Source organism: Terrapene carolina, unplaced genomic scaffold, assembly GCF_002925995.2.
Source record: "Terrapene carolina triunguis isolate 2854851 unplaced genomic scaffold, T_m_triunguis-2.0 Scaffold96, whole genome shotgun sequence".
Lineage (NCBI taxonomy): Eukaryota > Metazoa > Chordata > Testudines > Emydidae > Terrapene > Terrapene triunguis.
In genome coordinates this window covers 22225411-22250984 of record NW_020664447.1, presented here as the reverse complement: position 1 = coordinate 22250984, position 25574 = coordinate 22225411, and the positions used below count along the sequence as shown (strand labels likewise).

General features: G+C 39.6%; 1 protein-coding gene across 2 annotated transcripts in view; it reads right to left on the bottom strand.

Annotated features, from left to right (window-relative positions):
- PDHX (pyruvate dehydrogenase complex component X) overlaps window positions 1-25574 on the bottom strand; it is a 107829-nt gene that overhangs the window by 2150 nt on the left and 80105 nt on the right. For both annotated transcript variants that reach the window (XM_026651487.2, XM_026651488.2), the window contains 3 exons: window positions 18440-18498; window positions 13816-13974; window positions 887-951 (listed from right to left, as the gene is read on the bottom strand). In XM_026651487.2, the coding sequence (XP_026507272.1) occupies window positions 887-951; window positions 13816-13974; window positions 18440-18498 (283 nt within the window). The remainder of the gene's footprint in view (window positions 1-886; window positions 952-13815; window positions 13975-18439; window positions 18499-25574) is intronic.

Here is a 25574-nt window from a genome sequence, read left to right as displayed (position 1 = left end):
AATGCAAAGATTTGTGTTAATACCATAATTCTGCACAGTTAAAAAAATGTATCACACTTAATCACTTAAAAAAGTCATGAAGTTCAGGTTTCCACAGCAACGTTAGCCACACTCTGTTTAACAGTGTTCCGTTTCTCATAAATGTAATATATTAAGATACACGTTGAACCACAAAAAACTGAATCAGCATATGTCCAAAGAAGCCAATAGAAAATTTGTTAGAAACTTAACTTCTGTATTGCCTTGCATTTAAATATTAACATTTTATTTAGCACAAACTATTTCACTTCTCGTACATTAAAAAAAGGGGGGTGGGACTGCTAAATACATGTAAATTGTCCCATTTAAGTTTTGAAGTTTACATCTCAAAGATCAGAGTGGACTAAGGAGGGTTATTTCCCAGCTATGGAGCAGCTTTTGTTTGGCTGGAGACCTTTTTCTGCAAGGCTGGGTTAAATGAGGCGAGAGTGTCTTTACAATAGAAAGGTATTTTTATTTTTTTACATTATAAAGTAAATATTAGACTCTATGTTTTCCTAACTACTAAATATAATAAACAATCTCCTGCAGATGGAAATACATGCAAAATAAAAGCCAAAACCCTTTTTCTCCCTATTTTCGACTCTCAACAGACTTGGCTGTATCAAGTTGAACCTGTCTGAAAATTGTGAGAGTTCTTCTTTTGATATAGGAATCTCAGGCCTAGATTATCCTCTCTAATTTGCCAGTGTAAATTGCTGCATCTCTTTTCAAAATCACTTAATTTGCTTTCACAGATACATCGGTCGATTTTATAAGATGATGTGTTAATGCACATCTGAATATCTGAGAGACAGTCGTAGTTCTAAGCTCACATTGTATCTATTAAATTGGTAAAGAAAATTACCTAAAAGATCCTCCTTGGTATTCTTCAGGTAACAGTTTTCCATCTCTTGCTTTCTTTGCGAGAGCCTAAGAAAGTGAAGATAGAAAATAAAATCCCAGACCAAGTTATTTCATCACCTTGTATCTGAGTAAGACAGCACACACTGAGTATCGCACAACATTAGTAAAATTCCCTATATGCTTTTTGGTCTACCCAAATATTTGAGGCAGATAGTTTTGTCATTTAAATACGACATTGAAAACAATTAGTTGCTGCAGTTGTGTAAGATGTGAGGGGTGAGACATTTTGGATGAGGTGCGTGGGGAAGAAGACTAGGACTGGTAGCCAGAGAGATTGGATGAGGAGCTGGAAAGGGGTAACTGGCACTAGCTAACATTCAAAAAAAAGATTGAGACTCTGACAGAGAGCCTGGATGTGGAGACTAGGACTGGACAGACAAAGAGAATGAGACTTGGATGAGAATCCTGAGGAGAGATTGGGGCTGGATAGGCAAGGAGAGTAGAACTGGGATGAGGACCCAGGGATGTGGATAAGACAGGCCTGGAACAGGGGCAGATTGGAGAGGATAGAGCAGAAGGGATCAAGTGTAGGCAAAACAGGCAGAAGAGTCTGTACCCACTAGAGCACACCCTCCTCCAGAGCCTGGAATGGAACACACGATTCCGGAGTCTCACCATTCTTCTGCTGTAAGCAAATATCTGGGAAACCCACTGGCAAAGTGTCCCATCCCCCTGTAGGGCTGGTCCACCTACTACTTCTACCAGTTACTCTGTTAGTTCAGCAGCAGAGGTCTGTGTGAGAGATCGAAACCTGCTGATGAACCGTGTGTGTCAATATGAGCCCAGATAATTAAATGTGTTGGGTTTTTTTCTAGTTTGCTTTCTTAAAAACCTAGGGAAGTACACACAAAAAATACACTAAAAGAATATTAACATTGCACTGACAAGCACTCAAAAGTTAGAAAATGCCTTAATTTAGCCCCCTTCTGCATACACATTACTATACAGCAGGGGTCGGCAACGTTCGGCACGCGGCTCGCCAGGGTAAGCACCCTGGCGGGCCAGGCCAGTTTTATTTACCTGCTGACGTGGCAGGTTTAGCCGATCGCGGCCCCCACTGGCCGCGGTTTGCCATCCCGGGCCAATGGGGGCGGCGAGAAGCCGTGGCCAGCACATCGCTCGCCCGCGCCGCTTCTCGCCGCCCCCATTGGCCCGGGACGGCGAACCGCGGCCAGTGGGGGCCGCAATCGGCCAAACCTGCCGCATCAGCAGGTAAATAAAACTGGCCCGGCCCGCCAGGGTGCTTACTCTGGCGAGCCGCGTGCCGAACGTTGCCGACCCCTGCTATACAGTCTTTAATTACATGATCACATACTATGTTTTCCCCATAGCCCTATTTCATTCAGTATACTGGATGGTGAGGGCTCACTTGAATGAGCAGCTATTCAATATTTTGTTTTCTCCTCATTATTCAGCGTGTTGCCCATGGCCTTATTTGCTGCACACTATCCATACCCTGCTCTAAAGGCAGAATTATTAGTTTTCAAATGGGCTTGTCTATGGCGTTCATCACAATAGTATCTGAGCGCTTTGCAAACATTAATCCATCCTCAACACCCCTGGGAGATGAGGAGGGGGATATTATCCGCTTTTTATAGATGGGGAGCTGAGTCATAGCGGGATTAAGTCAGAAAAATGTTGGCTCTGTGGTTCAGCAGCTGCTAACTTAACCCATATGTTTTGGGAATGCTCCTATGTCCATATGTTTTGGGCAGAACTTAATTGCAGAATTAATTAGTTCCTATCAAAACTGTGTTGCAAACTAAACAAGTAATTTTAAACCTAATGGATGTTCATTGGAAGCTAAATAAGTCTGAAAAACTTTGCCTTAGCAGAGTACTAATAATTATTAAAAGACTAGCGCTACAAAAAGTGAAAAGCCAAACAGCGACCAACAACTGAAGACTGGAGCGTACACATTGTAAGCTTGGTCACCATGGGAAGAATTGAATATGGTAACAGAAATACCCAGGAAAAAACTTTCAGCGATGTGAGATGCTGTCCTGGAAGTATCTGAATGATCCTATTCAATGCATGCTCCCAACACCTCTTCTCTACCAACTTCCTTCCCTCCCTACCTCTATCACCCTCTTCTAAGTATTGCTTTTATTCTTTATCTTAATTGTTTTAATAAGTTGTATCTTTATATACATTAATTTGCTTTGTCACCTTCAGAAAGGAAAAATGTATACAGACTGCAGTGCCTTCATCCATATTCTCAAAATCCTAGCGCAGGTCTGAGCCTATCGCCCTCTGATTGTAATTTTGGAAACAGTTGCTTTTTTCTGAAAAATCAGAGAGAGATGGGCTCAGACCTGCACTAAGATCTCAAGAATATAAGTGGAGGGAATCCAGTCTGTATACTTTTTCCTTGCTGTAGGCAACAAAACAAATGATGGGTTTCCCACGGTTTCATCAGAAGTAATATTTAGGTTTAGTTAAATTGATGGGGAAAAAAAACATTCAAACTACATTGCTCCCTTTATAAAAGTGTTCTGATAACAATATATGTGGGATTTATTTGTAAGAAAAAGGTCCAGACATTTACTTTAACTGCAAAAGTCATGAGAAATAAGCTGAAAGGCTTTTCTGGTTAAAAAACATAAAATGTAAATAAAGTCACTTGAAGACCATCCTAGGTAAGGCAGGATGATCTAATGTTTAGGGCAGAGGCCTGAGTTCTCTTCCTCTCTGCTGAGAGGCCTTGGGCAAGGCACTTCACCTCCCTTTCCTTAAATGATCCATAACACCTTCAAATCACTCCTCAGGACACCAGGTTTCTATAAAAGTCCTCAGAGAACAAATCCACCAATAAGTGATAATGATACAAAGCTTTTTGTGTCGGAGTGGAGTTTTGTGGAGGATTAGCTTCTGAATTTTAACTTAATTATCTCCATTTTGTGAAAAGGTGTCCAAGGTAACGGACTTTGTATGTTACAAACTGTAATAAACAAAAAAAGGACAGATTGAAGGGAAATAAGGAATAGCTGATATTCCATATTTTATATAAATATGTATATAAATAAATAATGGTGTATATTTTGATTGTATCCTTTTCCCTAAATCTTTATATGTCAGATCACCACTCTCTGAGTGCAAGAATTGAATCTTTGTGTGTCTGTTGACAATGCCTAGCATATTGTGGATGCTTGTGGCATATGAGTAATGAAGAGTAATAATGCTCCTTAGTGCTAAAATGGGAATGATAACACCCATTTTTATAAAGGTCTTAGCTATTTATGTGGGAAAGTGCTATATATAAAGTTCACTATGCACAGAACAGGTACAGGGGCTGTTCAAATTTCCTCATGCTCTGCTGCCATTGTACCATAACTCTGACCTTGACGTTGTTGAATTAGCTAGCCACAGAGGTAAGAGGGTGATTCAGTCTCTATGACCATCCAATCTTCAGTCTTTCTAGTGGGACTATAAGGAGATATGCGGGAGATTTTCAATGGCACAAATGGGAATTAGGCACCTAACTGCCATAGTAACTAACTGCCCTTATGCCTTTGAAAATCTCTTCCATAAAGAAGAAAACTTGCCAAACAAGTGTGATTCGTTTTTTTTGGATAGATTTGTGGATGAGGGGAGTATATGGATGTAATCTATGTGGATTTTTGTACAGAATTTTGCACTGAATTTTAAAATTGCTCGGACAAAATCTTTGCCGAGTGGACTGAATACTGGCCATGAGCAATGGGCAATTATAACCAGCAACGTATAGAGTTGGGGGAGGTTTCTAAGGGGGCATTTCTGGATCAGTTTATGGACTGGTTTTATTTAACGAAATTCATACAGGGTACTAAATTGGACGTAGTGGCAAACAACAGTGATGACAGAGAAATAATGCAAAAGGAACTTGAAATATCAGAAATGTGAGTAGAAAACAACACGATATTTGATTTAGGATAAAGCAAACTAATACATGTGCAGAAAAACAATGTCAAATGCAGTTGCTCAATGGGAGGAAGAAATCGTGGCAGCAGCACTACTGAAAGACTTCAGGGTAAGAGTGACCAACAGATCTAAAATGAGATTGCAATGAGAAACGGCTGCAAAAAGGCCAAATATAATTCCAAGCTACATGGATGAAGGCATCAAATCATGGAGCTGGCAGATAATAGTCCCACTCCAGGAGAGGTTGGTATGACCACTCCAGGAATACCAAGTTCAGTTCATCATAAAGATAAGACAAATTAGAGGGAAGTTTGAGGAAAAGTAACAAAATGCTGAGAGGGCTGGAAGGATTCATTTCTGAGGGAAGATTAAAAGAGCTAAATATGTCTACAATTGGCTTGTGATAACTGGGGAGGATGAGGAACAGAAACTTAACAGTCTATAAAAATTTGGTATGTGTAAACACTAAAGATGGGGAAGAATTATTTATTATAGTACACAGGGATATCAGAATAAGGGATAATGATATTACATTTAGAAAAGGAAAATATAGCCTATATATCAGGAAAAACTTCCTGATAGCAAGATCTATTTGCCTGTGAAATAGTCTCTAAGGAAGTGGTGCAAGCCCCATGGCTTGGAATTTGGAATTATACTGGACAACGCACTAAGACAAACTGTAGGAAATAATATTACATTAGCCATATAGAGATGGACTGGTTGGTCTAACATGTTTAATTGGTCAAACAGTCTCTAAATTCTAAAAATTCTTATAAATCTGGCCAATTAGGGCCAGATATGGTGATTTCTTTTTGGTGATGGAGTCACCTGCCCACTAGAAAATGAATCCAACTCATTAATTTGCAGTGTTGTAGCCATGTTGGTCCCAGGATATTAGACAGACAAGGTGGGTGAGGTAACCTTTTATTGGTCCAACTTGTGGCTAAAAGAGAGAAGCTTTCAAGCTACACAGAACTCTTCTTCTCTTCCTAGACCTGAAGAAGAGCTCTGAGTAGCTCAAAAGTTTGTCTCTTTCACCAACAGAAGTTGGACCAATAAAAGATGTTACTTCACTCACCATGTCTCTCTGAGAATCATCAACTCATTTCACACATGCTACCAAACTGTCTTGTTTAGCCACGAGTGACCAGCTAGATTTCAACCAGTGACCTAAAGGATAAACACATATTTTGTCATTAGTTCTTTGCACCAGCCAGTCCTCTTGGATTATTAAGTATTTCTGTTTTTTTAGAAAGTACTTCTGAGACAGAATTTCTCTCTGAGAAGTGATAACAGTTAAGCCATTAAATGGCTCACAAAATGAAATTTAGAAATAAACTACCATAACAATACCAAATAGGAAAACACTATTTATAAAACAAGTTTACAAGAACTCTCAGTAAGGGATTGCATGTTGCACTACACATGAATGAGGGGCAGGAAAGTCTTTTGTGAATGCTACCCAAAATCCATAAACCTGGGAATCCTGGATGCCCCATCATCTCAGGCATTGGCACCCTGATCGCAGGATTATGTGGCTATGTAGACTCTCTCCTCAGGCCCTACGCTACCAGCACGCCCAACTATCTTTAAGACACCACTGACTTCCTAAGGAAACTACAATCCTTTGGTGATCTTCCAGAAAACACCATCCTAGCCACTATGGATGTAGAAGCTCTCTACACGAACATTCCACACAAAGATGGACTACAAGCCATCAGGAATAGCATCCCCGATACCATCACGGCAAACCTGGTAGCTGAACTTTGTGACTTTGTCCTCGCCCACAACTATTTCAGATTTGGAGACAATTTATGCCTTCAAGTCAGCGGGACTGCTATGGGTACCCACAATATGCCAACATTTTTATGGCTGATTTAGAACATCGCTTCCTCAGCTCTCGTCCCCTTACACTCCTACTCTACTTGCGCTACACTGATGACATCTTCATAATCTGGACCCATGGGAAAGAGGCCCTTGAGGAATTCCACCAGGATTTCAACCCCACCATCAACCTCAGCCTGGACCAGTCCACACAAGAGGTCCACTTCCTGGACACTACAGTGCTAATAAGCGATGGTTACATAAACACCACCCTATACCGAAAACCTACTGACCGCTATTCTTACCTACATGCCTCCAGCTTTCATCCAGACCACATCACACGATCCATTGTCTACAGCCAAGCTCTAAGATACAACCGCATTTGCTCTGATCCCTCAGACAGAGACAAACACCTACAGGATCTCTATCAAGCGTTCTTAAAACTACAATACCCACCTGGTGAAGTGAAGAAACAAATTGACAGAGCCAGAAGGATACCCAGAAGTCACCTACTATAAGACAGGCCCAACAAAGAAAATAACAGAATGCCACTAGCCGTCACCTACAGCCCCCAACTAAAACCTCTCCAGCGCATCATCAGGGATCTACAACCTATCCTGAAGGACGATCCCTCACTCTCACAGAGCCTGGGGGACAGGCCAGTCCTCACTTACAGACAGCCCCCCAACCTGAAGCAAATACTCACCAGCAACTACACACCACAACAAAAACACCAACCCAGGAACCAAACCCTGCAACAAACCCCAGTGCCAACTCTGTCCACATATCTATTCAAGGGACACCATCATAGGACCTAACCACATCAGCCACACCATCAGGGACTCGTTCACCTGCACATCTACCAATGTGATATATGCCATCATGTGCCAGCAATGCCCCTCTGCCATGTACATTGGCCAAACCAGACAGTCTCTACGCAAAAGAATAAATGGACACAAATCTGACATCAGGAATCAATACATTCAAAAACCAGTAGGAGAACACTTCAATCTCCCTGGTCACTTAAAAACAGACCTAAAAGTGGCAATTCTTCAATAAAAATACTTCAAAACCAGACTCCAATATGAAACTGCAGAACTGGAATTAATTTGCAACTGGACACCATCAGATTAGGCCTGAATAAAGACTGGGAGTGGTTGGGTCATTACAAAACCTAAACCTAATTTCCCTAATACTAATTTCTCCTACTGTTACTCACACCTTGTCAACTGTCTGAAATGGGCCACTCTCATAACCACTTCAAAAGTTATTTTTCCTCCCTTGGTATCCTGCTGTCAATTGAATTGTCACACTTGGTAAGGCAATTCACATCTTTTCATGTATTTATACCGGCTCCTGTATTTTCCACTTCATGCATCTGATGAAGTGGGTTCTAGCCCATGAAAGCTTATGCCCAAATACATTTGTTAGTCTCTAAGGTGCCACAAGGACTCCTCGTTGTTTTTGCTGATACAGACTAACACAGCTACCTCTCTGAAATTTGTGAATGGTTGTGATTAACATGCAGTGTGTTATATTAACAAATGCTAACTACAAAACATCTTTTAATGGGTTACACCCATCTTTAAGGGACTTCACAGATATGAGGGAAAGGATTCAAAAGCTAAACAGCTCTATAAATGTTTTTACTTATTATAATAGTTTGGAGTTTTAATGAGTTCATAAACAATGAGTTTACAGGTAGCTACAGTTCAAAATGCAACATTAAACATCTGAATAAATAACCTTTGTTATAAATCCATTTTCCTTTCCTTTTTCAGGCTCTTATTTTTTCCCATGGAGAAAATGTTATTTTTTCTTATAAAAAAGGCAAGTTACAGAGGGCAACATTACATTTCAAAAACTCATATTATAATGGCCAGTATGAACCAAAAAATGTCTTACAATCGGCTAGAAATGTTTCAATACCAACTTGGAGAAAGAGAGAAAAGGACCAGACTCTAATATTTTTACTGACACTGAAGGGACTGCTCAAGGAGTGAGGTACAATTCAGTGTCAAGGCATCAGAATGTGGCCCAAAGAATTTCCACTCATTAGTTTTTTGGAGGTTTGCTTTGAAAAACTCAAAGGATGAAAAGGAAAAGCTGTGTGTAATTTGTTCAGAAACAAAACAAAATTTCAGTAAATTCAATTAAAATGTTCTGGTACTTGTACTGTAAGAAGGTAGATTTTAGGTTTGCTTCAAGGTAGAAATGGAGAGTTGGATCATCCAAAGCAAAGAGCAGCATATTAGCAGATGTAAATGATTTCATTAAATTACAAAGGGGTACCTCTTATGTAGCACTGTTTTTCTGCCAAACTCCTCTTTCAGAGTCACCTGTTTGCCTACAGAAAATCTGCAGTAGTATCAAGCTCTCCCTATCCTTCTCCATAAGTGGTGATGCTTAGACGTTTCTTCTTTTATGAATTGGAACTTTGCATGCAGTGCAAAACATCAGAGAGAGTCTGCTTTTCTACTAAGAAATCAAAAATGTGCAGACATATTTCCTACTTTCTTACCTGCTTTTGTCTGCCTTGATGTTGCTTCTGCTGTCAGTCTTCTCTAAAGGAGTGACTCCTGTAGGACAGTCATGGTAGTCAGAGCCTGGTCCACAAGCTCAGATAGAGAGAGATAGCACGAGCAGGCCAGCTGCCTTAGGCCCTTCTCCAAGTACATGTCAATTTGGGGAATTCACTTACATTTGTGCTTCAGCTTCTCCATATTACAGTGTGCGTAATACTTATTCTGCTTACTTGCTTTACTACTTTTTACTTTTACAGCACCTTCTAGCAGAGAATCATGTGCACTTCATAAATATCAATGAACTAATCCTCACAACTCCCTTGTGAGATAGCTGTTTTTATCAATTTACAGATTTATGTTTGTACAATATTCTGAAACTGTAAAACACTATATAAGCATAAAGTATTTTTATGATCACAAGTGCCACTGAATCTGATGCCGGGGCCTCTGATATAAGGCGTTACTTCCATTGATAATAATGGGATCTGCCCAAGGTAATTTATGATAAAGTCATAATTACAATTTGAGACAGGATTTAAATTAACTTGTCACAACTATGAGGTATATCTGCAGTGTTGTTGTAGCTGCGCTAGTTCCAGGATCTCAGAGATACACCCAGCTGTGGAAAAGAGAGACAAAGTGGGTAAAGTGATATTGTTTATTGGACCAACTTCTGTTGATGAGAAAGAGAAGCTTTCAAGCCACACGGAGTTCTTCTTCAGGTCTGAGAAAGGTGATAACTCCTTATCTGTTCCACCTTGTATTTAGCTGTGATACTCTGAGTACTTTTCTCAGACCTGAGGAAGAGTTCTGTGTAAGCTTGAAGGCTCGTCCTTTTAGCCAAGAGAAGTTGGTCCAATAAAAAGATATCACTTTACCCACGTTGCCTCTCTAGCTATAAAGCATCTTATTTTCATAATTAAAGGTGAAGATTTATCACGCAACAACTCTACCTTTACCCCCAAGCGAAGAATGACAAATGCAGACCGACACTCATTTCAACATGGTTTCCTCATATAGAAGTTGACCTAATGTGTTACTGTCAAGTGGAACAAATAGTTTTATGAACTTTTCTAATGGGTTTTGTCCACTAAAAGTAAAAGCTAAGGTCCCCTAGGAACAAAACAGGAACAGCGGCAACCACCGGAATACCACCCCCACCCCCGAGCAGCAGCGACTGCTGGAGCGCGCACACCCCCCCCGCTGAGCATCAGCATCCTGGAGCACCCTTTCTTCCCCAGCACCTACGATTTAGTTAGGAGTATTTTTAGTAAAAGTCATGGACAGGTCACTGGCTGTGACTTTTTGTTTACTGCCCATGACTTTTACTAAAAATATTCGTGAATAAACCATAGCTTTAGCAATTATTATATTTTCGGGGGAGGGTCTTGACAACACTTATCAAAATGAACATTCTGAAGTCCACTGCAAGGTATGACCCTCAGCAGATCAGAAGTAACTACAGGGCTCTGGGAGTAAGATGAGGGAGTTGGGAGCACAGGTGGTGTTCTCTTCAATCCTTCCAGTCACGGGTAGGGGCCTCAGCAGAGACAGATGCATCCTGGAGGTGAATGCCTGCCTGCGAGGATGATGTCGCCAGGAGGGCTTCGGCTTCCTTAACCACGGGATGCTGTTCCAGGAAGAAGGACCTAAACATAGATGGCGCCACCTATCAAGGAAGGCAAAGACCATATTTGGCTACTGACTGGATAACCTAGTGAGCAGGGCTTTGGAGCTGTGCTCCGGCTCTGCTCCAGCTCCAAGCAAAAACCTGCAGCTCCACTGCTCCGGAGCTGCTCCACGCACCAACTCCGGGCTCCGCTCCAAAGCCCTGCTAGTGAGGAGGGCTTTAAACTAGGTTCGATGGGGACAGGTGACCAAAGCCCACAGGTAAGTCAAAAACAGAGATATCTGGGAGAAGGGTCGGAATCTGGGGGGAGCATGGGCTGTTATAGCAGAAATAAGGGAGAGACAAGACAGAACTGGGGGCGGAAATCAAATCAGTATCTTAAATGTCTGTATACTAATCCGAGAAGTATGGGGAATGAGCAGGAAGAACTCAAAATGCTAGTAAATAAACACAACTATGACATAGTTGGCATTACAGAGTCTCGGTGGGATAATATGCATGACTGGAATATTGGTATAGAAGGATACAATTTGCTCAGGAAGGACAGGCAGGGAAAAAAGGGAGGAGGTGTTGCCTTATATATTAAAAATGTATTTCCTTGGACTGAGATAGAAATAGGAGACAGACTTGTTGAAAGTCTCTGGGTAAGGATAAAAGGGGTAAAAAAACAAGGGTAATATCATGGTAGGAGTCTACTACAGACCACCAAACCAGGAAGAAGAGGTGGATGAAGCTTTTTTTAAACAACTAACCAAATCATCCAAACACGGGACTTGGTGGTGATGGGGGACTTCAACTACCCAGACATCTGCTGGGAAAATAACACAGCAACAATGTATTGGAGACAATTTTTTATTTCAGAAAGTGGAGAAAGCTACTAAGGGAGGAGGCTGTTCTAGATTTGATTTTGACAAATAGGAGGAACCGGTTGAGAATTTGAAAGTGGAAGGCAACTTGGGTGAAAGTGATCATGAAATGGTAGATTTCATGATTCTAAGGAATGGTAGGAGGGAGAACAGCACAATAAAGACAATGGATTTCAAGAAGACAGACTTTAGCAAGCTCAGGGAGCTGGTAGATAAAATCCCATGGGAAGCAAGTCTAAGGGGAAAAACAACTGAAGACAGTTAGCAGTTTTTCAAAGAGACATTAAGGGCACAAGAGCAAACTAGGAAAGATAGGAAGTATTGCAAGAGACCACCCTAGCTTAACCAGGAGATCTTCAATGATCTAAAACTCAAAAAAAAGAGTCCTACAAAAAGTGGAAACTTGGTCAAATTACACAGGATGAATATAAACAAACACCACAAGTATGTAGGGACAAAATTTAGAAAAATCAAGACACAAAACGAGCTCAAACTAGCTAGGGACATAAAAAGGAACAAGAAAACATTCTACAAATACATTAGAAGCAAGAGGAAGACCAAAGGCAGAGTAGGCCCGTTACTCAATGAGGGGGGAAAGACAATAACAGAAAATGTGAAAATGGCAAAGGTGCTTAATGACTTCTTTGTTTCCGTTTTTACCAAGAAAGTTGGTGATGACTGGACATCTAACATAGTGAATGACAGTGAAAATGAGGACGGATCAGAGTCTAAAATAGGGATAGAACAAGTCAAAAATTACTTAGACAAGTTAGATGTCTTCAAATCACCAGGGCCTGATGAAATGCATCCTAGAATACTCAAGGAGCTGACTGAGGAGATATCTGAGCCATTAGCAATCGTCTTTGAAAAAAGTCATGGAAGACGGGAGACATTCCATAAGACTGAAAAAGGGCAAATATAGTGCCCATCTATAAAAAAGGGAAATAAGGACAACCTAGGGAATTACAGACCAATCAGGTTAACTTCTATACTCAGCAAGATAATGGAGCAAATAATTAAGCAATCAATTTGCAAACACCTAGAAGATAATAAGGTGATAAAGAACAGTCAGCATGGATTTGTCAAGAACAAATGGTGTCAAAGCAACCTGATAGCCTTCTTTGACAAGGTAACATGCCTTGTGGATGGGGGGTGGGGGGAAGCAGTAGATGTGGTATATCTTGACTTTAGTAAGGCTTTTGATACTGTCTCGCATGATCTTCTCAGAAACAAACTAGGGAAATACAACCTAGATGGAGCTACTATAAGATGGGTTTATAACTGGTTGGAAAATCATTCCCAGAGAGTAGTTATCAGTGGTTCACATTCATGCTGGAAGGGCATAATGAGTGGGGACCCACAGGGATTGGTTCTGGGTCCGGTTCTGTTCAATTTCTTCATCAATGATTTAGATAATGGCATAGAGAGTACACTTATAAAGTTTGCGGACGATACCAAACTGGGAGGGGTTGCAAGTGACTTGGAGAATAGGATTAAAATTCAAAATGATCTGGACAAATTGGAGAAATGGTCTGAAGTAAACAGGATTAAATTAAATAAGGACAAATGCAAAGTACTCCACTTAGGAAGGAACAATCATTTGCACACATACAAAATGGGAAATGACTGTCTAGGAAGGAGTACTGCGGAAAGGGATCTGGGGATCACAAGTTAAATATGAGTCAACAGTGAATGCTCAAATGGTCACAGCCACGAACAAGGGATATAATAATTACAATAAAACAAACCACCCCCACCTAGCACCTGGAGAAAATACTAAAAAAGTCTGAAATTACTTATTTGTTGTTGTTTTTTAATCTATCACTTCGATTAAGACACACAATTTCACAGGCTGCAGTGAGCCATGTTTAGCTGGGATTTCACTGCAGAATTTGATGGCTAAGTTATCTTTGCATTTAAAAAAGAGTGCTAAGAGAATGAATGGCACAGACTTACTACATTAATAATAATTTTAAAACCCCAACACCACTAAAGCAGCTTTAAAGACTATTTTAAAACTGCTTTAAGATCATCATTCATGTTCATCTGGGTCACGCCATACACTTGGCTGCAAGAAGCTAAACAGCCATGATATTTCTAAGCCTACTGTACATCTGAGACCTACCTTTGCAGAGGCAGAAATTTCCTGCACTCCTTTGGCAGCAGCATCTTTTATGATTGGTGTAATGAGACCTCGGTCTGTTGCCACAGCAATAGAGATGTCGATAGATTGCAGCTGCCTGGGGCCCTCTCCATCCCAGGTCACATTCACATCTGGCATTTGCTAGAAAAGAGAAACACAAAGAGAGCCAGCTGTTAAAGGAATAATGGTTCAACAATTATTAAAAGGAAACCCCTTTAAAATGCACAGTGATATACAGGCATTCACCGAAGTAATTAATGCAGCACAGAATGCTGTTTGAGAGAACAGGTCACATCTGTCATCAGGACTGCCACAAGCAAGACAGGGATAATAAAAGACTTGCCATGTAACTCTAAGAATAGACCTACTTTATTAGCTAGCATCCATTTAAATCTACACTGTCAGCAAGTGTGAGTGTATGCCACAGAGATGGAAATTGTGCAGCAGGGGGGCAACAAGAAATATTTATGAACACTCAGGGTCATTGGGAAACTAATGATATGCTAACAGCAGCCTCCAAATTCCATTGTTGCTCACAAGTATCACCTTTTGGATGCCTGAAATTCAAGAGATACAAAGCAGAGGGGTTTTTTTGCCAACCATGAAGTAGGGTGAGCCAACATACTGTATTTACATTTTATATGAGAGGGTAGTGAACAGATTAAAATGGAAAAGGGATGCAGAGATCCTACTAAACTTACACCAGGATAGTAATGTTAATTGCTTTTGCCCTGCTTGTTTTGGTACCACTCTAATCAAAAAAGTTGGTTGAGTTTTAACTGAGTATATTGCAAAAGGCTGAAGTCTATTATCGGTGTTAGGTTCTCTTATCCAAAAAAGCCTCACGCAGACTTCTAGGGACAGATCCAGATTGAAGTTAATTGATTAACGATAACCAATCACAAGTCCTCTTGAGTTTATCAAACACAGCAAGGTAGACACACACACACACACACACACAAAGGAGAGAGAGAGAGAGAGATGGATAACTAAGGCAATTGGTAACGGGGTATTTGGCCCTTCATGTCTAAGTCACCAGTTTTAAGTAATCCTGAGGGAGGGATAGCTCAGTGGTTTGAGCATTGGCCTGCTAAGCCTAGGGTTGTGAGTTCAATCCTGGAGGGGGCCATTTAGGGATCTGGGGAAAAAAAAACCAGAAGGCAGGGGACTTGACTCGATGACCTTTCAAGGTCCCTTCCAGTTCTATGAGATAGGTATATCTCCATTTATTATTCATAGAATCATAGAATATCAGGGTTGGAAGGGACCTCAGGAGGTCATCTAGTCCAACCCCCTGCTCAAAGCAGGACCAATACATATATGAGCTGTAGGCTTGTTCTGTGTCCAGTGCGAAATGAGTTATTAGAAAGTCCAATTCCTAGTGGGGAATGTCTCAGTAGAAATGCCCATCCAATCACTGGCCTAAGAACTGAACTTTCCTCACTCCTTGGTAGTCTAACATCATCATGGGATGAGATACACTGGCAAGTGGTAGCAAGAGGGACACCTGGGGGTTTATATGAAGCTTCAGACACTAGTGCTGTCATTCTAGCAATTGTAAAACCCAAATAATAAAACAACCTGGAGTTGAAAAGCTGAAACTTTGTATCTTGCTGGCACTTTGAAGCAAGATTTTTTTTAAAACTGTTTTGAACATCCAACATTCAGATCTCTACCTTGTCATCCCACAGATGGTACTCCTGGGCTATTTGCATAAGAGGAGAATATGCAAGAAACATTCTCAGATCACCTTCTTATGTGTATGAAGAGAAGAAGAATTAAGATATTGTGATGTATTATTTTGTATCCTTAAAGAGGAATACATTTATCAGTCAGGGAAATGTAAAAATCTCCTATTAAACCAAGTAGTAGTAGTCAAAGTTTTCTGAATTTCAAGGTTTTCATGCAATTTTGTCAAAAATTCTATTTTTGATTAACCATCTCCCATTTGATTAACCATTAGCTAGTTTTGACTAGCTAATAACTGAGCTTATTTCTGACATGCTATGTATACATTTGATTATTTCTGAACATTTTAAGTTACTAAAAATCAAATTTGAGTGTGGGTTGTTTTTATTAACATCACAATAGTATAATGGAGTGGGTGTAGTCTTATGATTACTAAATATCTTCCAAAACAATAAATAGCTTTTATGTAACGTACACATAAAATTAGCACATCATTAAAATACTCTATTCAATTTCCCCTCCCCAATTTACATATTTTAATTCACAAATGTCTTCTAGTTATCAACTGCATCAAAACTGGAATAGTAATAGCCTATGTGGCAACTCATTTATAACTGCTCACATACACAATGTACTAAACAAGCTGTTCATCATCATCATCCAGTTATTAGAGATCTTTGAAATTTTCTTTTAAGAGCCTGGAAGACGACATGTTACTGCTGATTTTTTAATGCCCAGCAGCAATCTAATCCTTCAGTAGAAGAGCCAAACGCTGGATTAGCAATGACAGTCAACAACAACAAAAAATGCAAAATCTAATCAACTAAAATTCAGATATTAAGAACAGAAAATCATATTTCCTAAGTTGATTGGTATAGATCATTCTGTAATAATAAATGCAGAAATCCCCTTTTAAATAACAAATGAACAACATGCATAATCCTTACACCATATGGTAAAACATACTGAAAAAAAATCAACTGTGAAAGGTACCTGTTATAGTTGCTTTCAGAGGATATCTATACTACAGAAGGGAGATGTGATTCCCAGCATAGGCAGACAGACTTGCACTAGTTCACCTTGAACTAGCACACTAAAAATAGCAGAATAGATGTTGTGGCACTGGCAGCAACTTGGGCTAGCCACCCAAGTCCAAGCCTGCCCAATCTCTTGCGTCTGGGAATGGATGCCTAGCCTGATAGCCGCCACTGCCACAAGATGTAACATCCACAATGCTATTTTTAGCACACTTTCTTGTGTTGAGCTAACATAAGTCTGTCTACCTGCCCTGAGAATCACACCTCCAAACTGCAGTGTAGACACACCCCCAGGTAGCAGGCTGCACCTGCTAGAAGTATTAACTTGTTCTTAGAAGTTTTTGCAATACAGATCATATAAAAAAAGAGTTTTTAGAACATTAACACTATTATTTAACTTATTCTTTTATTGATAGAAGAAATGAATATATAGAAATTGAACATTCCATTTTAGTAAATTGCTGTAGATAGAAACTGTGCTATGTGCTATTTAGCAAACAGACAGTATCCCTAAAGTTGGGAACAAATCTGAGGCCCCCTAGAACTTCAAAGTTATCATTGTACTATACACTATGGCCACTCAGAACTTCTTCCAATTCCAAAATCCTGGCCCTCACCATTTAAGCTAAAATAGTCTCTTGATTTCTATACAGTAGGAAAAGCAGTTGCTCATCTACTTTGGGTGCTCAACTTAAACTAAACAACAAAAATAAATAAATAAATAAATAGTATAGATACACACACACACACCTCCATTATGACTAAACTACAGCAAGTCCATCCTCTATTAGTTATTTGCAGCAACATGCAAATGAAGTACGGAAACAATCCACACATTACTCCCCCCTCCCCATTAAAAACACCCTCCCAATTCTCCTCTTTTCAAATGCTTAGGCAACAAGATGGGCTTTGCAATGTACCCTTAAAGTAATGAGATGTAGGCAATTTTGGACCAAAGAGGCGAGCAAGTTTCAAAGTCAAAGCATTCTCACAGATAATGCTCTACTACTCCTTTGAATTTCACAGAAGAGTCTCTGTACCTGCAGCAATATGGCATAAGGAGAGAGGCAATCTCTCAGGTATATAGATCATAGGTAAGGCTACGATTTTGTCACAGAGGTTGCAGAAGTCATGGAATTGGTGACTTCCAGAGAACTCCATGACTTCAGCCAGTGGCAGCTGGAAGCTGCAGGATCCCACCACTGTTCCTGAGCCGCCGCAGGGGGACCCTGGAGCTCCCAAGCCGCAGTAGAGCAGGAAACCCCAGAGCTCCAAGCCCCAACGGGCAGTAGGGACCCCCGGGACTCTGAGCCAGGACCCTCACAGCTGCCCCCTTTGTCACAGATATTTTCAGTAAAAGTCACAGACAGGTCACAGGCTTCTGTGACTTTTTCTTTATTGCCCGTGACCTATCCCTGATTTTTACTAAAAATATTGTTGAGTTACTGCTCTGATGACCGGGAGATGGCTGAGCGATGTTCGGTCGCCAAGTTGATGGCATTCCTTGTGAATTCTCATTTAGAGTGGGCCCTGTGAAGGCCACCATCTTCCACCACATCACTGCAATAAATTTTGCTACTGCTGATGTAGCCATTTGAATCAATCAACTTCAGGTGAAATTGTAGTTGCTGCTCTACACCAGCCATACAAAAGAAGACTAAAAACATGCATGACAAAATCTTAGCCTTAATCATAGGCCATTTAGGGCTTTATTAAGTCAATGCCAACACCTTAAATTCCATGTCAAATACCAGTACACAGTGCAGATCATGGAGCACTATTACTACGGTATGCTCACAATACTTTCATCTAAAAAGAGGTAATGCATAGAAAAAAGTTTATTCTACAACTATATTATTGAAGGTAAATTATTTACTTACTTTGAGGGTAACTGCTGTTGCTTTGATAATAAAGTCATTTACTGATACTTTAATATCATCTGTAAGAGGAAAAATAAATACAAATATTATGAGTAGTGGTTACCAGTGTAGCTCCAGAAATTACAAACCAGACAGTTTCTTGACTGAATATTCCAGTGTTTCAGTCAATTAGTGTTTAGGACTCTTAGAAAGTCATACTCACGGCCGGCTCCAGGGTTTTGGCCGCCCCAAGCAGACAAAAAAAAAAAAAAAAGCCGCGATCGCGATCTGCGGCGGCAATTCGGCGGGAGGTTCTTCGCTCGAGCAGGAGTGAGGGACCGTCCGCCGAATTGCCGCCGAATAGCTGGACGTGCCGCCCCTCTCTGGAGCGGCCGCCCCAAGCACCTGCTTGCCAGGCTGGTGCCTGGAGCCGGCCCTGGTCATACTGTCACAAATTATTAAATACTTGGGTTACACAATCACAGCATTTAAGCTCTATATAAAATGAATAAATTCTAGATACAAAGCACAAGGCTTCTATTACCACAAGGAAAGAGCAGTTCAGAAACAGTGTGCTATTAGTCCCACAATAGACAAAGGAGAAAACCTGTAGTCTCCTTACTCCAGTTTATTTGTTTCCATACTGAAGTGTCAGACAATGAGGGAGATGCTAATGGACAAAGCACTGCCTAATACACTACTGGGAGTACTCTTATATAGGAAAAGGGAAAGGGAAGAGCAGTCAAGATGCCCTAATAAAAATTAGAGATAGAAAAGAAAAAAAAAAGAGAGATTGAATGCTTCACTAGTATTTAAAGCACAAAGGATAAAATTAAACCAGCAGATGTGGATGGAGAGGCAAGCAATTAGGAGAAATGCGATTCATGAACTTTAGAACAATTAGTTTCCATTAATTTAGTTGTATTAGTTGACAAGAAATGTCTATTCTGGGAACAACTTAACTGTTCTCCAAAATTCTTTTAATTGACAGGGAAAATATCACACCACAGAAATATCTTGTTTCCAAATGCAAAGACTTATCTTATTTTCAAAAAATGACCTACAATGTATTTTAGGATGGAAAAAAAGAAGTGTGTTAAGTTTTTAACCAATGCTGATGAGCAATCTGGTGGCTTAACTATCTTTTTCTCGTGGGGTAGGGCGGAAGAACATATTAAAGGTTGATCTAGTTCCTTTACAAAAGTGCTGGACTGAGGAGTGGAGAAACCAAAATCCTCTGTCTTCTCCACACAACAGGAACCTCCTGGACATCAAGAAAAACTCTCCCCGCCCACCTGCCCTGCACTCACCTATGTGTCTCAATGGGAACCTGGTGTTAACAGCTGCTAGTGCCAAAAGGGAATTCAGTATTAATCGTTCACAAACCCTGGCCTCCAGGCTAGGACTACCAACAAGATTAGCATAAGCGCTAGTGATTGTATTTGTGGTTTTGAACATCCACCCTCTATGAATTATACTGAAACCTCCAACTCATATCACAGCCATTACATATGCTTAGTCCTGACATGGACGAGATTAATCATCACATGAGCAATCACTTTTTGTCAGATGAACATAACAGAGGTTGTTTTGTTTAAAATGCTTAGGTATGACATGAATAAGAGATGTACATGAATTAAGAAGCCATGCACTATTAGTTAACATGTGAGCTCATCTTTTAATTAGTTCATTAAATACTGAAGTTCCGACGCAAACCTTAGCAATTGCCTGTATTTTTCATTTTTTCAAGCTATTTCTAATTTTTAAAAAACCCTTTCAAGGCCAAAATTTCACAGGTTTAAACAAAAACACACAATCAGGATCCAATCCCGTAACCATTTATGTGCATATATTTACTCATTTGAGTAGTTCCAATGATTTTAAAACAAGCCTCATTATGCAATTTAAGTAACTCATATGAGTTAGTGCTTGCTGAATCAGGTCCTGGGCTGAGGGACAGGAATGTATGTTAAAGTTCCAACCTGTCATTTACATCCATGTTTACCTTGCAAAATCCTGGGAATTGTGCATGTAGCTGAGTGAACATTTTTTTGTTGTTGTTGAAAATCTGGCAAAATGGATTCTCTTTTCAAATAGGTTCTAAATAAAGGTTCTTGTTTTGCCCCAAGGGTTTTGAACTGGTGACCACCACTGAAGGAACTTCTGATTCAATGCCCCAGATCCAATTCTGCCTCTACTGTGTTGATTGAGCCCGTGTTCTGTTTCCAGTCAGTGTGCTGCCAAAATATCATGAAAACAACCATTCTTGCAAGATTTTGTCCCAAGATGGCAGAACTCTCATGGAAACAAATGATGCTGTTGGTTGAGGTTTTCCAAGTAATTTAAGAGATTCGGAAATTCAGTGGGATTAGGTCTCTTTGATTCCCAGCTGTAGGCTCTAAACCCAAACACCAGCTCTAATTTGACCTTATCTACCAACTAATACAACTCTGAAAACTGCCTTCGCAGCACATTTCGTAATTACTTATTATCAAGCTAGACTAACCCATTTGGATCCACCAGTGGTTATTGCAATTGGACATTAAATGTGGGGGTTGGAAACTACAGTAAGGAGAATAGTGAATAATGAGCAAACTGATTTTGATGAGTTATCTATTAGCAAAATCCTTCCAGAACACTCTTTATAGTGTACTGTATATCCACTCTTTAGACCTTTCCTGTCTGAGAAGAGATGAAATTACTGCAGCATGTGAGAATATTTTTTCCCTCAAGCACACATACTGTATGTAGGAGGTGGCTATGTGCTACTCTCAGATGGGAACTGGAACTAGAAAAAAAAAAAAATCACTGAATCAAGAGAACTTTATCATACAATCCTATCGTTCCAGCTGACATCATGAGCAAAACTTCATTCTTTGCCTTTGACATCATAAAGCAGACCACATCTCCACTTGACTCATTATAATGGGATAATGACTTGCTTTATAACACTGCATGCAGAATAAATACACAGAAACAGTGCTGAGTTTAAATGGAGAAAGAATACCAGTCACTTAGAACTCCAAACTTTAGACAATGTTGATATGTCAAAACGTCAAGATAATTTATGGAGATCATGTTAAAAATAAATATTTTTGTAACAATACTTTGGAAGTCTTTAGGACTAAAATGGGAAGACATTTTCTTTTGCTAGAATGGCTTACAGTGAATTAATTACTAAAAAAATCTGTAGTTTGGTATATTTAATGTAATATTTAGTTTACATTTATATATCCTTTTTTCCAGAAAGTTACCAAGGTACTTTGCAAACTATAGTATATATTATACATGAAGGAATTGTTCCACATGCTAATGAAATGTAGCCACCTCTGGAGTACAACCTAGCTGCTTTCTAACAAGGTGTATGTGAGCAATACTAAACAGTTTATGACAAGAATAAAAGGTATTCAGGTATCTAACTAAATCTGTAGGAAGAATGGCTAAAAAGCGACCATGTCAAGATTTACAAAGAGATTTTCAAAGGTATATATGGTACAATGGCACTTCATTGCCATTGATAGTCGATGGGAATTAGGTGCCTGACTGCCATGTGTTCCTTTGAAATCTCACATCTTGTCTCATTCTAAATTTCTGCAGTTTTGGTACAGTGAGCAAGTTAATTTTAGTTCAGTGTTAATTACAATATTAAATTAAAGCTTTGGAGGAGCAACTCTATACATGGATTAGAATACAGTAATATAAACGAGCCTATTAATAAAGAGTAACACACACACACACACACACACACACGTACAGTACACACTAGCTTAAGTCTTATGTAGAAATCTACTGTTGGTCTAAAGATAAAGAAAAACAATCCTGTATATTCAAATTTCATTGTTCCTTTTTATGTTCCGTGATGCATAAACTGGCAGAATCACAAGGATTACCCGTATTCAACTGTGAACCAGAACCTCGCCATTCTACAATGACCCTTGGGGCCTTTTACTACAAGGATTACCAAGGTGACGGTATCTGCAAATGCTGAAATTCTGTTAGCAGCAGCAGCAAAGCAGGCAGCAGCTCTCAATGCATGGGTCAGCAGTCTATAGTGTTTAAAAACCAAACTAAACCCAATATTAATGATTTAGCCCAAAGAGAGACAGTGAACTTGAGAGGAGTGGATTTTTCCAGTATGAACATAAGGAATGGTGCATACTGCTTAGACAGAATTGCTTCCCTTCCCCCTACTCCAGATAGAGTGTGGAAAAAGTCATTGGCTATATTTGCACTACATTACTTGCAGAGTGTTTAGGAGGAGGCTGTGATAACTAGATACAATCAGTAGTGTGTGGCAGGAGAGGCATAGCTGCTGATACAGAGTAGTGTAACTTCACAATAACTATGGCATCATCCTGAAGGCATGTCTGAGATTTTTTTAGGGTATTAAATGCATTATCAAAAAAGCTGCAGCTTGCTGGACTAGTCTATTGTCATAGTAACTGCTGGCTCCTGAATAGCCAAGGCAGCATAAATACTTCAATTCAGCACTTGATACATGTGTTTGAAAACATTTCTCAAACAGGGGAAATTAAGCTGCATTTCTATAATTAAGAGTTATTTGCTTAACTATAACTAGTGAATTTGGGGGCTATATCCTAGTCTCCTTTTGTCCACATAACTAATCGACAGTATTTGTCATCATGGGTAGCGTCTTCCCAAAAGAGAGCCAGGATTGTATTCTAATAGCTGGGATGTTGCGGATGAACATTGAGCTACATTGGCAGAGGTGTGTATGAGACACAAGCTTGTCCACATTACTCCTGGCTGTCCGTGTCCGTTTCCCTTAGTGCAAAGGCATAGTAAAATATACTTCATCTTTTAACCAGGACCACCTTAGTTGTGTATATTCATAACAAATCAGAACAATAAAAGCTCTCTGTCTAGGGGATGCTGGATTCTCTTGCCTCCTGGACAGCAGCTTCCTAGTCATCTGTTAGAAACCACCATCCTAAAACCAAATTAAAAAGGGATCACAACTCAATTTTCAGAACACAATTCAATTTTCATTTAAGGACATTCTGGCTCCTTCCTCCACCCTCACACACACACCTCCACTTCATGCAACACTTAGGAATCCACACAAGGGATAAATAAGTGAATTTTTAAAGGCGCCCACCCCAAACTCAAGTGAATCATTTTATAAAGACAAGATAATTTTGTGAGTAGAACCCATTCCATTTCCTCCTATGACGTTTAGTGGTTTGAAATCAACTCAAACGCCCTTTGATGATAGCCTGTGAGTAAGATTTCATCTGAGGGGAAAAAACCAAAGGAAAATACTCTAGGTACTCCAGCAGTTAAAAAGTAGTCAGTCAGTGACAGCAGGATCAGACCATATGCCATCAGAATCTGGGAAATCTGCATATAACAGCTAAATTTCCCCTGGGACTTTACTAAAGAGGAAAGGTAGTGTGGTCTAGTCACTAAGGCACAAGACTAGGAGTCCATAATTTTTGAGTTCTAGTCCCAGCTCTGTGCCTTTGTCACCTCTGTGCCTCAATTTCCATATCTGTAAAGTGGAAGAACAACTCACTCACAGGTTGTAGTGGTGTGAGGAATAGCAAGTGATTATGCAATGCTTTAAAAAAAATGTAATCCCCTCAATTAGTTTTAGAGTATGTCACATCAAGAGGTCTATGCACACACCCCCAACATGGGAGAGGTTTTTTTTAAAAAAAAGTGAAAAATCTAGCTTAAGTTGCTGAAGTTTATATTAAATTATTTTTAGATTTAAGTTGTTTTTCTTAGACTAACTGAGAAGAAAAAAGGAAGCTGTGGGCACATGCCAGGTAAAATATAGAGCAAAACAAGATGGCGAGGGTCAACCTTCTTCACAGATTCTAAAGGCAGAAGGCACCGGTTAGAATTTAGACATGATCAGGTACAAATGTAGTGACCTGTCCACCTCCTAAAGGAGGTAACCCCACCTCTTGTTTTGCTCTATATTTATAGAAAGGTAACTTTGGAAAATCCAAAAGGCATCCACATGACAACTCACTCACAAAGAAATTTAACCTAGACCTTGATTATTCCTTTTTGCTGTTGCAGTGTGACAGTATCAAAGCTGATTAACTTTGCAGTAAAGGCCAAGCATTCAGTAAATCAAAATCCTTTTATCATCATGCACTGGCATCTGGATGACCCCATTGGTGTGAAACATTTTTAGCACAGGACTATATTAAGCTTTGAATGGGAATAGATGCCACACATGGGGAAAGCTATGTTTTTCATTTTAGACAAAAATCTCTCCCCAGCTGCACACAGATTACTGTGCACACAGACTGGGGATTGCTAGGCATCCTTTCCCCAAAGACAAGAAAATTGCTTATTCGTTTTGGTGTTGGCCTTGTTGTACAGAACACTTACCTATGGGAACATGAAAGCTACTGAAAACCTGGGGGTTGTGTCTAGAACAACTAGAATTCTTTCTTTTAAAAAAAAAAACTGGTTAGAAAAATTCAGGATGAAAAAAGCGAAACAAAGAGATACTGCAACATAGATAAATTGTAGAATTAGTCAAGTCATGAGGCAATTTAGTGATGAATAATTTATTTGATGATGAACCAATTGTTGAATGTTATTCTACCTGTTCTGTTTGGTGGGTAATTTAAATATTTGAGATTGATATAGTCATAGGAAAAAGTTCAATATTCATTAGACTATCTGCAATTAATAATGTGATATAGTTACTTGTCAAAATTTTACCCAAAGTCCAATTTTTTTTAAAAAAGGTCTTAAGCTCTTAGGAGTTTAACTCTCATTGAAAGTCAATGGGACCTATGATCTTAAGTCATTTAGGTACTTGTGAAAATTTTACTCCAGACCTAATACATGCTTATTTTAAAATGATATATACTCAGTTTGCATTTATTACTGATATACTTAGTGATTATTTAAATATTCTTGTGTGTGTGTGTCTTATATATATTATTTTTTTTTACACACACACACACACACACACACACACACACACACACACCTCTATGTTTAAAAGAACAGTTTGTTCCACAGCCGAATATTGCACACCTGTCTGGGGAAAAAGGTCACTTACAGACCTTGTCAATATCCAGCTAAATGCAGTTATGAGACTTGTAGCTGAAGTCCACTCTGCTGCCTTGGCTTCCAGTTTTTGCAAACATCTTTCCTCAAGTTA